Genomic DNA, 13,735 nt, shown 5'->3' on the forward strand with positions numbered 1-13,735 from the left:
AATGCCATAGTTAATCCTATCCCTAGAATCACACTCCCTATCACAGCATTCCACAGTACACATATATCCAACTCTGTACAGTGACGGTACCCAGGGTACAATCTGGACTGCTGAATAGCTGTATCTCCTCCAACCTGAGATCCCTTTTACACTGCTTTACCGGTGAACAGCCAGTCCTGGCCAGTTAACACAATCTCCCTCCAGCATGTAACTTGTTCCCAGCTAACAGCATTGAGTGCTACTAGGCAGCCACCCATGAATTACACTGCAGAAGAACACCAGCTGATTCTCTAGTCCCAGACTGTACCCTCAGAAATGTGCATCTTTTATTTCCCAGCACACTGCTGAACAATGCAGGCTTATATAAAGTCCATCATTTCATCAGTGGAAAATGATATGCCCTAGCCTTGTTATCCCAAATGGAGTTTCCCACACACTTTAATCCAAACACACACAGGTTTAGATAAATCAATAAAACAAGTTTATTAACTACAGAAAGATAGATTTTAAGTGATTACAAGTAATGAGGCATAAAAGTCTGATTTGGTTACAAAGAAAATAAAAAGATAATACGCAAGCTAAATGACTAACTTAATAACCTAAAAAGCGACACAGAGTCCTGTGGCACCTTATACACTAACAGAAGTATTGGAACATAATCATGCGTCTGACGAAGTGGGTATTCACCCACGAAACTTATGCTCCAATACTTCTGTTAGTCTATAAGGTGCCACAGGACTCTGTGTCGCTTTTTACAGATCCAGACTAACACGGCTACTCCTCTGATACTTAATAAGCTAAGTGAATTTAAAAGCAAAGGGTTTTTCTCACCATACGCTTACAGCAGTCTGTACTGGCTGAAAAGCCCCCCATCCAAGATTCCCCCATCCCCAATTTCAGTTCTTTGAGAGTCACTGATGTCATGAGCAGAGATGAAAAAGGATAGTGAAATCCAGCATTTTCCTCCCCTCTTTATAAATCAGTTTCTTGTGCTAGAAATATCCTTGCTGAGTCATGGTAACAAAACAGGCTCTTGTGGACATGAGGTTTAAACTGTCCCTGTGATGGAATGTAAATTTCTTACTTACCCCTTCCCCCCGCTGGAGAATGTCTGCTTAAGCAGGTGATAGCCCTTTAGCACCTGCCTGGGGTGCCAGTGTGTCTTTGTCTCTGAAAAACTGATTTGGGCCTGCTTTTCTTAACCTTGGAGCCTGTTATAACAGTGTTATACAGTAGAGTCTTGTAACTTTACATATAGTGTTGCCACACATACTTTACCAGTACAATACTGTTCAGCAGATTATGATTTTTCAAGTCAGACCTCAAAAGTCATATTTTGTAAATATATATATATATATATATAATAACTTTATAAAAGGATGAACATGGAGTACAGGTTGTCATAGATACCCCTTACTTTTTAAGGACACCAGTGCATTGTATTCTTTTTTTTCCCCCAGACAAGAAGCTCTTCTAGCTGCCATCAGTGAAAAAGATGCCAACATTGCTCTGCTAGAGCTTTCATCCTCTAAGAAGAAGACCCAAGATGAAGTGGCTGCACTGAAGCGAGAGAAGGACCGTCTGGTGCAACAGCTCAAGCAACAGGTGGGAAGGGACAGAATCAGGCATGTGGGCTGGTGGTACGGAATTATTATCGTGGGTGATATAACTTTATAAATTAAAAATATACCGCCTTGCTGAGTACTGGGACAGAACCAGGGCTGCTTTCTGATCAGAGATTTCTCCACTTCCTCCTTAGAAGGCAGTAGTGCTCTAGTGTCAATGGTTTTACACTTAACATTTAATATTGAAATAAAATGATTAATGTTCACATAGTAAAGTTCTTTTTTTGAGTGTTTAACCAATATTAAAGCAGTTTAGAAACTGATTTTACAATTTCATAACATTCAACTTTACTGGTAAAGTCATAAATACTGTCACTTTCCAGCAAGATAACATTCTGCTAGCAAGAGACTCAAATGTAATATGCATATACCCAGTTTGATCGTGGTGGAAAGTGCTTCTCAGCATGTGAGCTTCCAGAGTGTCATACTGAACATAATGGTGAGGGGTAGCTTTCTATTAAGGGTGTGCATGTCTTTATATGACAACACCAGCCTGACTTGTGAATCCCTTTGCAAAACGGACAGGGACTCTAGCGGGAGGTTTTTTGGGGGGAGGAAGTAATGTCGTGTCCTGATAGTATAGTGGGCCTGAATGGATCCATTTAACTGGCTATGGTAGAATGCAAATAGTGCCTTTCTTTTGACTTTGGCAGAAAGCATTAGTTGTTTGTATAATTTCATAGCTGTTGATAATGTGTGTACAGATTGACTTTTCTTAAGAGAACAACATATATAGATTGTTTATATCTCCTCAAATCAGAAATTAATCCATAATCGGATAAGCCCCAGTTTACTTCCCAACAAGCAATTCCTGAGCTCTTCAGCCATTCAGACTAAGCAAGACTTTCTTTGATTTAAAACACTTCAGTGGAGAGACATGGATTCATCAAAGGAGGAAGGTACTTTGGTTCAGAGAGATTTTGTAGCAATTCTCTCCTTCAACTTTGCTGTCTGCCTCTCCCACACTATATCATGTTCCCACCCACTCACATTGCTCGTGTGTTACTGTGAAAGAGAAGGAAGGAGTCCTGCCAAAGACATTTTGGTTCTTTAATTTGTGTGCACTAAAGCTTAGATGAGGGAGCATTTCAGAAAGAAGATATGGCATCAATTTTTTTTTTAATGTAAAGCTTCTAGTCCCTGAATTGCAGGAATGTGCCTCAATATAGAAACATTGCCTAATGAAGCAGTCAGCATTGACCAGGCTTTCCAGTAAATGGAGCTGCCTGCTTAGGATTGGTTGTCAACTTCCATGAAGGGATTTCCTCTATCATCAGAAGGAAGGGAGGCGAATTGGAGGGCAAGGGTTACCAACTAACGTAGTCCCAATTTACTTGCTCCCAAAGTAGTTTGTCTCCTTGACTGGTTCATGGTGAAACAGTGGTTGGGAGGCTGCTTCAGATGAGGGGGCCAGGGCTGATGCAAGAAAACAGAGCTGAAGGTTGTCTAACAAAGTCCAGATGTGCTGTGGTGAGTGCCAGCCAGTGTGTTCTAATTATAAGTCAAAGAGAAGCCCCTGCAGTGCGTGTCAAGCGGGCACCCACACTGGAATTAATGTAAATCAAGAGAGCTTTGGCCTCCTTTAACGCAGTTCATCCACCAGCCATCTGTCCAAGAATGGCCTGTGTTTTTCTGATTCATTTTCTTTTCAAACTAAGATTTAACAAGCAGCATACAGTAATTATCACAGCTTAAAGTCCTGGTCCACAGCTGTGAGTTGTAAATGGAAGGCATATGAGAATAGGCTGAATTTTTCTTCTCTGTGGGCTCATACCGAGATCTGTGAGGTTTCCTGGAATAAGATCTCTAGGACAAGGTCTGTCATTTACTATATGTGTACAGTGCCTAGCACCACAGAGCTCCAGGCTGGTTGAGATCTCTAGGCGCAACCACAGTTTAAATGTTTAATAATAATAATGCTGTTGCTTGGAGGCTCCGATCCATGGGGATTCTCAATTCATGAGCGTGGGAGCTCAGAGTCAGATTGTTATTCAGTTGGAATTGTTTGAGAAGCATCATATATATTGGTGGTACTGTATAAATGTTTAATAATAACTTTCACTCCCTTTTGAATACAGCAGTAGCAATAGGTTGGCTCAATAAATTGATAAAGGGATCTCAAACCTTTCATATCTCTGGTAAATCACTGGTTTGAATCCAGTTCTGGTTGGTAGTGAACTGCTGTTGTAACCATCCCTTATGTGCATAAAAAATAAGTAAGTATTCTGCAGTAATTATCTAAACCAGCGGTTCTCAAACTGCAGGTCAGGACCCCAAAGTGGGTTGCAACCCCATTTTAATAGGGTCGCCAGGGCCAGCATTAGACTTGCTAGGACCCAGGGCTGAAGCTGCAGCCTGAGCTCCACCCCGAGCCAAAGCGGCGGGGCTTGGGCTGTGGCCCTCTCCTGCCCCACCCCCCCAAGGTGGCGGGGCTTAGTCTTCGGCCCCTTTCCCAGCACCCAAGGCGGCAGGACTCAGGCTCCAGCCCCCTCCTGGGGTCATGTAGTAACTTTGCTGTCAGAAGGGGGTCGCGGTGCAATAAAGTGTGAGAACTCCTGATATAAATTAACATAGCAGCTTAAAACAATGTTACTGGGGTGTTTTTGAGTATTACTGGAGAATGCTGTAGCATTTTTTTATAAAAGATATGACCGGTGCTTGGCAGTCTTTTTATTTCATAGTGGACAGAGAGATGTCCATATCACAAAAACCACCACTACAGTTTTCTAAGTGATACCTTTGTAATCTTATTGGTGATTTCAAAATAGGTACCAAGGATTAAATGCGTATGATCAATGAACTCCCTCTCGCCCCTGAACTTCCTCATCCATGAGAGATCTGAGGCATATTTGAAAGGGTCAGACAGTATAAAGAAAGCTTACACTACTGCTGCATGTGCTGTACCTGTCCTGTGGACAGATGGAGCGTTATTAATCTGGCATCTTTCACTAGTATTCAGTACATTTTTAATTATAAAAAGACACTAATTGTGTTAAGTGGCATAATTAGGGTGACCAGATGTCCCAATTTTATAGGGACAGTCCCAATTTTTGGGTCTTTTTCTTATATAGGCTCCTATTACTCCCCCCACCCCCACCCTGATTTTTCACACTTGCTGTCTGGTCACCCTAGGCATAATATTCACCCAAAACATCGCCATTGTCCATGAGGAATTAGTCACTTGCTGAGGTTTGCTCTTAGAGCTTTTCTATCCTGAATATGTGTCCAAGGAAAGAAGAAATCCCACCTAGAGGTAGGAGAAGAGGGTTTGTTATTGAGTTATAAAAAGATTTCTGCTATCCATGTCAGTTCTCACAAGCTCTTCTCTGGAATGATGAAGGGAGAATGAGCCATCGTCCCCTCTGCCTCCATCTCTTCCCGCTGACAGCATGAGAAACATCTGTTCAAACTTCTCACTAGTGGCTCACTGGTCATCCTCCCCATATCTGCCTAGGCAAGGTGATCTTGTTTGCTTCACTAGCAATACGGGTAGGATCTGCTCCACTGTCATTGTAGCTGCATTATCCTGTTGAACCACATGACAGTTTAAAAAAAAAAAGTTCCAACCATGTTTTAGAAAGAAGGCAGAAGAAAGTGACACTGAACGTATATAGCTGAGAAAATGACATTCTCAGAACCTCTCCATTTAAAAGCGAAATGCTTCTTTGACTATTCCGGAGGTTAACTGTTGGTGTTGTGTAGTGCCTGACTGCTGATCTCTCAGGGCTTGTCTACACAGTGGGTTAATGCGCTTTAATGTGATTTCTAAAGCACACTAACAAGTTGCACGTTAATTGTTCCATGTAAACCCTGCTGGTGTACTTTAACATAGTGCATGTTGAATAGGGCACTAGGGAACATTTAGTGCACACCAGCAGAGTCCATGAGGACCAATACATTAGTGTGATATAGAAATCATACCCCCATAGAGTACATTTCCCACTGTGTAGACAAACCCTCATTTGCTTGTCTCAGTAACAAGAGGGCTCTGCCCTGTACTCCACACCCTCTGTGTACCTGTAGTGATCTACAATGCTTATACTGCAAATACAGTCAAGTAACCAATCTTTCAGTTGTTGCTGTAATACATTTGCAATCACTGGCCCATAACTACTTGTAGACTTCACAGTGATTTTATGATTGCAGAGCAGGCTTTGGTCACCAGGGTCCCTGACTTGCGGGTAGTGAGAAGAGCAATTACAAGCCTCTAGCTGCCCAAAATTCAGCTTCTGTGGTCAGACTGTTTGGCATTTGCAGAAGGTTTGAGTACATACAATTAAAATCCCCTTGGCCTTCTGTATCTTCCTCCTCCCCATCCCCTTCATACACAGAGCAGCATGAAATGAGGGGCCATTATTCACCACTCATGAGCTCCACCACATAGAAATGAGCCATTTGTGGACAAGCAACACTGGACTGTAATAATAATACTTTCTAAGACTTACAGAGAATTTTACATGTCAGGATAGCCATCTAAGTGCTGAAACAAGCTTTTGTGCACTACTTTAAGCTTCCTCCCTACAAGGATTTGTCTGACTTCCCTCACGAGGCTAAGGCATTGCAAAGATTTCATTGTTTCTCAAGTTAATTTCTTTCTTTAGGGAATGGGGGAGAGGAGAAGCTTTTTAGATTCTAGAATAGCCTCCATGCAAAATATTAGTTTTCCATAGTTACCTGTTTCCCTGGAAACCCAGCAGTTTGACACCTGACACACACTCCTCCTACTATGAACTTTTCCAAAGTAAAGTTCCACTGGTAGAGGCATTTCTCTTTGTAATAGAAGAATGTAAAACTGGGTCAGAAGAGACTGACAGATGAGCAGTTTCCTCTCTTACTACCATGTAACTTCATGAGAGTTTCCATGCTTTTGGCAGGTTTTTATTAACACTTATTGAGGAAACTGTACAGAACCTTTTAGGGTTGCAGATAGATCCTGTTTTGCTCTATCTGTCTTAGGTTTTAGGGCAATGTCTGCTGTTAAAGATTACCCAATCAGAAAATTAATTTCCTTTTCATCTGCCACAAAGAAAATTGATGACATAGCCAGGGGTGGCTCTAGGCATTTTGCCACCCCAAGCACGGCAGGCAGACTGCCTTCGATGGCTTGCCTGCAGAGGGTCCGCTGGTCCTGCAGCTTCAGCGGACCTCCCGCAGGCATGCCTGCGGGAGGTCCGCCGAAGCCGCAGGACCAGCGGACCCTCCGCAGGCACGCCTGCCGGAGGTCTGCCGAAGCCGCAGGACCAGCGGACCCTCCGCAGGCACGCCTGCCGGAGGTCCGCCGAAGCCATAGGACTAGTGGACCCTCTGCAGGCACGCCGCCGAAGGCAGCCTTCCTGCTGCCCTCGCGGCGCCGGCAGAGCACCCCCCGCGGCTTGCCGCCCCAAGCACGCGCTTGGCGTTCTGGGGCCTGGAGCCACCCCCGGACATAGCACAAAATGCTGATACTGTGGTAACTGGTGCTCTTTGAAGTGTCTGTGTATCCCCACTTGTGAGATGGTGCCCCCACAATTGTGAATGCATGAAGGCAACTCTCAAACCATAGTTACTGGTAAGTAACCTTCACTTCTAAAAATGGCAACATTGTCACTGTTATCATGTATCCCAGTCAGTAGAACAGCAGGTAGGTCCGAGTGTAGAAAAGTTGGTGAGACTAAAACATCATCAAAGTTCCAAAAGAGCAAGCTACTTCTGACTTTGATTCAGGCCATATCATTGTGGCCCTGTCAAAGGATGCCAGTAGGTGATCTAGATAGTACACTTGAATTTTTTAAATAAGTTGTTGCCATTGTTTTCCCTGCATGGAATAGAGAGAAGTTAAAATAAATGTTTCAAAATAAGTGACTCTGGGAATTTGGATCTATCTGTTTGTTTAGCTATTTACAAAACTTGTATATCAGAGTTCCCACCATTTATTGGATAAAACTGAAAGCTCTCTATGATTTCTGAATGATGGTTCATCCTGTTCAGAACCACAGCGTATGCTCAGACTTATGTCCTCTTTATGAGGAAAATTTTACGCAAAGAGAAGTATTGTAAGAAATATTGTTGGCGGCAACAGTATTGTTGTTCAACTGTAGTACAGTCAGCCTGATCTTCATCTAGGAAGTAGCTTCAGTGTAAAGCATTCTAATCAGGTTCTTATATAACAACCATCACCAGATATCCGAGCACTGCAAGTACAGCTATATCAAGATTTAGAAAAAGATATTTCAGCTGCCAAAATGCATTGTCTTTGTAGCATGGTTTTAAGTGTCCTGACAGTGGGGCTGGCATAGGAGTGAACAGACAGACAGTGAGGGAAAGCATTGTGTTCGTACACATCCCATTCAAGAAGCTATTGAAGTAGGCCTGTGATGGGATGTTAGATGGGGTGGGATCTGAGTTACTACAGAGAATTCTTTCCTGGGTGCTGGCTGGTGAGTCTTGCCCATATGCTCAGGGTTTAGCTGATCGCCATTTGATTTGGGGTCAGGAAGGAATTTTCCTCCAGGGCAGATTGGCAGAGGCCATGGGGGTTTTTCACCTTCCTCAGCAGCGTGGGGTACGGGTCACTTGCTGGTGGATTCTCTGCACCTTGAAGTCGTTAAACCACAATTTGAGGATTTCAGTAGCTCAGACATAGGTTAGGGGTTTGATACAGGGAAGTGGGTGGGTGAGATTCTGTGGCCTGTGTTGTGCAGGAGGTCAGACTAGACCAGAGGTGGGCAAACTATGCCCACAGGCCACATCTGGCCCATGGGGCTGTCCTGCCCGGCCCTTGAGCTCCTGGCCAGGGAGGCTAGCCCCTGGCCCCTCCCCTGCTGTTTCCCCTCCCCCACAGCCTCAGCTCGCTGTGCCGGCAGTGCAGTGGCTGGCTCCGGCCAGGCGGCGCGGCTCAGGAGCAGATTTACCAGTGAACACAGGGTGCCCTGGTCCGGGGTCCCCCAACAACAGGGGGCCCAGGGCCGGGCACTCGGGCAGCTCAGCACCGACGCACACCCCGCAGGAGGGGAGGGGCTGCACTGTGGGGGCAGGGGAGCAGGCAGGCGGTGTGGGTGGCGGGAGCACGGCGAATGCAGGCAGAGGATTCAGGAGGAGCACCGGGCGGCCGCGCAGCTGGCCGGAGAGAAGCGGCGCTTTGAAGGGTAAACCACCGTTTCTCTCTGGCTGTGTGGCTGCCCCTGCTCCTCCTGAGTCCTCCGCCCATGTTCGCAGGGCCACATTCCAATAGGGGGTCGGGTCCCGTGAGGGGGCAGTCAGGGGACAAGGAGCAGGAGGGGTTGGATGAGTCGGGAGTTCTGAAGGGGGCAGTCAGGGGGTGGGAAGTGGGAGGGAGTGGATAGGGGGCAGGGGCCAGGCTGTTTGGGGAGGCACAGCCTTCCCTACCCGGCCCTCAATACTGTTTTGGAACCCCGATGTGGCCCTCGGGCCAAAAAATTTGCCCACCCCTGGACTAGACGATCATAATGGTCCCTTCTGACCTTAGTCTATGATTCTATGATAGGAACATAGGAAAGTTCTGGCTGAAGTGAGTGTAATTGGCTCTTTTCCAGTGCTACTGGTTATACAATTGAAGCATTGTGGCTTTTGTTGTAGGCCTGTAATCCACGCAGATTATCAGTCACAAAGCTTCTTGTTTTGCCACTCTTTGCTCCTCAGTAATTGTTTCTGTCTAGCAGGGAGCCATGCTAGGAGCAGAACCAGGGAATCTGACAACGGCTGAGCTGGCACAGTGAGCAAGATGGTCCCATACCCTTGAACAGAGCTTACTGAAGAACAGCAAAACTCACATTTACTGATTAAAAACAAACCACCCTCACTCACATTTCCCAGGGTTGTTGTTTTTTTCAGTCACTTTTAGATCATTCATTACCAGTGGTTATCAATGCTTGTGATCCAGTCATGAACAGTATGGAAGAAATAAACAATTCTATTCTCATTGGGATGACATAATCAAATCTATACCCAGTGATGACAATGAAAATCACCAGAGCAATAAGAGCAGCAAATTTTTGGATCCCCCACAGGATGATCAATGAAACAATGCTGTACAGATTAAACCGAAATTGGACATAGCAAACTTGAGACATCCATTGCATCAATAAAACTGCAGGGAAACGTAGAGGAAAATTTGATGGCATTATATCATCACCTAATGACGTGCTTGAAAAGTGAATATATTCAAATCTATGTAAAAATCAAAGACAGCACCAGGATTAGTTTCATGAAAATGGTAGTGAAATCCAAAATATCCACAAGGAAAAGAAAATGCGTTTAAGTTTTGGCGAAACGACGAGTCCACATCAAACAGAGACAAATTCAATTACCTGCAAACCAAGGCTCAAAGATAGCTTCATGTTCTACAGGGTAACTGATTGAAAAAGACAGAAGAAATACAGCATTATGCCAATACTAACAACACAAAGTTATTTTATAACTCACTGAAGACCATTTATGGCCCATCAAATTTTGTGCCAGCTCCACTAAAGCGTTTAGATATATTTACCTTAATCAAGGACAAGAGAGGCATCTGTGAAAGATGGGCACAGCACTTTACTGAGCTACTCAGCCATCTTTCTATTGTCAACCCACAGGTGCAGAGGAACCCAGGACCCCCAGCATGAAGAAATTGTCTAGTTACCTACCTTTGAAAAAGTGCAAAAGCAAATGAAGTCAGGTAAATCACCAGGCAAAGACAACATACCAGCGGAAATCTTCAAACTTGCAGGCCCCAACACTGTCAACTATCTATATGAAATTATTACGGCTGTCTGGGAAACTGAGAAAAGTCCTCAGGATTTCAAAGATACCTTTATTTATGTAATCATAATTGTAACAAATCTGACTGCAACAACTACCAGGTTTCCGCCCTCCTATCTGTAGATGGTAAAATCCTTGCTTGTATTTTGCTCAATCAGCCTGTTGAAATAGTATCAGAGAAGTTTCTGCCAGAGATCCAGTGTGGATTTAGATCAGTTTGGAGCATCACAGACATGATTTTTGTTGAGAAACAGATTCAGGAAAAATTAATTGAACAAAACATGGAACTGTATGCTGTCTTTATTGATCTTTATTTAAAAAAAAAAAAACATTTGACACTGAGCGGAAATGGCCTCTGACAATTCTAGAAAAGTTTGGATGCCCCATCAAATTTGTTAACATCATACGTCAAGTCCACGAAGACATGACTGGTCAAGTCCTCTCAGATGATGGCCTCTCTAAGCCATTCCCCATATTTACTGGGGTGAAACAAGACTGTGTGCTGAGACATTGGTCCTCTTTGGTCTCTTCTTTGCAACGGTTCTGAACTATACAACTGACAACCTTCAAAAGGATATCCACATAAGCTGCAGAACTGATGGATAACTCTTCAGAAGTCCTTGAGAAACTCATATGTGACGCCCTTTTTGCAGTTGATTGTGCTCTATTTAGTCATAGTGAAAGTAACCTACAACTTATCCTTGATAGGTTCTCAGAGGCAACTAAACAGTTTGGACTCACTTTCAGCCTGGAAAATCCTGAACTCCTGTTCCAACCATTGTCATCCGCCACTATCACTGAACCAAACATCACCTTTGATGGTACAAAACTAAAGAATATCAATCACTTTACATACCTGGGCAATACCATCTCAAGTGACAGTTCCCTGGGTCAAGAAAATGTCAAACAGAATGCAAAAGACAAGCTAGGGTTTTGGAAGACTTTGCCATAGGATACTCAACCAGCACACCTTCATACTGTTAACAAAACTGATGATATACAATGCAGCAATGATAGCATCCCTTTTATATGGGTGTAAAACATGGCATACTGCATACACACCGAGCAATTTGAAAAATTTCACATGCAATGTCTTTGCTCTATTCTGAAGGTCTGCTGACAAAACAAAGTGTCAAACATTAACATCCTTGAAAGAGCAAAAACAACCAGCATCGAGACAATGATTATCACACCTCATCCTAGGCGGACAAGTCAAGTTGTCAGAAAGGGTGATTGGAGACTCCTGAAAAAAGTCCTTTGGCAAGCTGAAACTCAGAAAATTCAGGAAGGGCAGTCAATGTGAATGCTTCAAAAACACCCTTAAGGAGACTCTCACCTTGTGAATATTGATAACTTCAAAGACACAGCCAAGGGAAAACCTGAATATAGAGCAACTGTCAATAAAATTTGTAAACACTTTGACAAAGATGCAAAAAACGAATAGAAAAAAGGGCCAAGCATGATTGACAGTCTTCATTGGGAGCCTATATTTTCCTGTGTGACATCTGTTCGCAACCTTGCTCTTCAGGCTACATAGCCACAAGAGAACACAAGAAATGCCACAATGCCATACAGTAACATTCAATGCTGTGTCAACATTTTTTCCTATGGCAGCGATTTACCTTCCTATGGAATTAATACTTACTCTCGCTCCTTTGCCCACCTCCTTTCAGCATTGCCCTTCTTCCTTTTATATTATTAAAATAAAACTGTGCACAAGTTAAATTCTTGCTGCCACTGACTTCAGATCCCTTCAAACCTACTCTCAAAGGAATATGCTGGCAAGCCAGGCATGTCGTCTGTACTTCAACTAGCAGTCAAGTCTGTTATTTGTTACATTTCAGTAGTGATTCCATAGCTTTAGTTGAGGAGGCAGGTTCATTACCTCACTGAGGTACTGAGGCTTAATAAATTGTTTGTAAAGTAATTTTATATCTTCAGATGAAAGACGTCATAGAACTGCAAACTATTATTAGCTTTGTTTTCAGTTACTTGTAACTTTTTTTAAAATATATTTTTTGGGCTGAAATTTCCCATGTTTGCTCTCAGCCCAAAGAAAAACTGTTTTGGTTTATTACAGATATTGCTCTCATTCATTAAGATTCATGGCTGCAATATAATTTTAGTACAGCATTTTAATTCTTCAAAGCCCCATACAAATACTAATAAATAAAATAATTCTTTACAACATCCAGTGCTACTTAGATAGCTATATATAGCTTTTATAACACCCAGTGCCTCTTCTATAACATTTCTTCATCACAAAGCCCTTTCTAAAGTGAAGTGTAAGTATCATCATCCCTACTCTACAGATAGGGAAACTGAAGATACACAATGAATCAGTGGAAGAGCCCAGATTAGAACTCAGGAGTTCCTGTCTCCCACTCTGGTGCCACGGCCGTTAGACCACACAGCCTCTCAGCTATAACCATCTTACTGGTACTTGACAGCCCAAGAAATTGTACCCTAAGAGGTCTGTAATGGGAAAGAATCTCAGATATGGGGAAAGTGGTAGAGCCAAGAGCCTTGAAAATGAGCTTGGTTCTTCTAAAAGTTTATACTGATAACATGGAAATCTGAAGGTCATATTCTTCAGTGCCTAGCACAATGGAGTCCTGATCCATGACTATGGTAATACAATAATAAATAATAATACTGTGAGATCAGTCATTTTAAATTGTAACTCTGTAGTTTGTGAATACATCCTGTTACTATCCTTGCACAAACCACACCTATATTATATATTTGGCTGGCAGTTTGTTGCACTTAAATCATGGGAATGCGTTATAGCAGGGGTTCTCAACCTGTGGGTCACAGCCCCTGAGCAGGTAACAGCCACCTTCCCTTTTTCTTTCCTACCTTTTTATATAATAAATATATATATTTCCTGCCCTGACAGAGAGAATCTTGAAAGTTTAATCTGATGCAATGGTGCCTACCTGAATTTGCAGACTGCCTGAAATGATACTCTAAAACAGGGGTCTCAAACATGCGGCCCGCGGGCCGCATGCGGCCCGCGGAGCTCTTCCCTGCGGCCCGCGGAGCTCCCCAGGGGAGCTCCGCAGGGGCCCCCAAGAGAAGAGCGGAGGCTCCCGCCTCCGCCCCTCTCCTGGAGCCTCGGCGCATAGAGCGCCGAGTCTCCGTCCGAGCGCCTGAGCCCCGCCCCGATCCGAGCCGCGTGGGGAGGGGGCGGGGCTGGGAGCTCTGGGCTGAGCGCTGCGCTCGGCGTGGAGCTCCCAGCCCCGCCCCCTCACCACGCGGCTCTGAGCGGGACCGCCGGAGACGCGCTCGGGTAAGGGGGGGGGAAAGCGGGACCCGCCGGGGCCGGGGGAAGGGAAGCGGGACCCGCCGGGGCCGGGCTGGGGGGGAGG

The 13,735-nt window shown here is 44.2% G+C and overlaps 1 protein-coding gene across 8 annotated transcripts in view; it reads left to right on the forward strand.

Annotated features, from left to right (window-relative positions):
* ERC1 (ELKS/RAB6-interacting/CAST family member 1) overlaps positions 1-13,735 on the forward strand; it is a 578,436-nt gene that overhangs the window by 472,882 nt on the left and 91,819 nt on the right. For 5 of the 8 annotated variants that reach the window (XM_044991188.1, XM_044991177.1, XM_044991167.1 and 2 more), the window contains one exon: positions 1,461-1,605. In XM_044991188.1, the coding sequence (XP_044847123.1) occupies positions 1,461-1,605 (145 nt within the window). The other 3 variants (XM_044991224.1, XM_044991215.1, XM_044991205.1) reach the window with 3 other exon arrangements.

This window comes from Mauremys mutica, chromosome 1 (assembly GCF_020497125.1).
Source record: "Mauremys mutica isolate MM-2020 ecotype Southern chromosome 1, ASM2049712v1, whole genome shotgun sequence".
NCBI classification, from domain to species: domain Eukaryota; kingdom Metazoa; phylum Chordata; order Testudines; family Geoemydidae; genus Mauremys; species Mauremys mutica.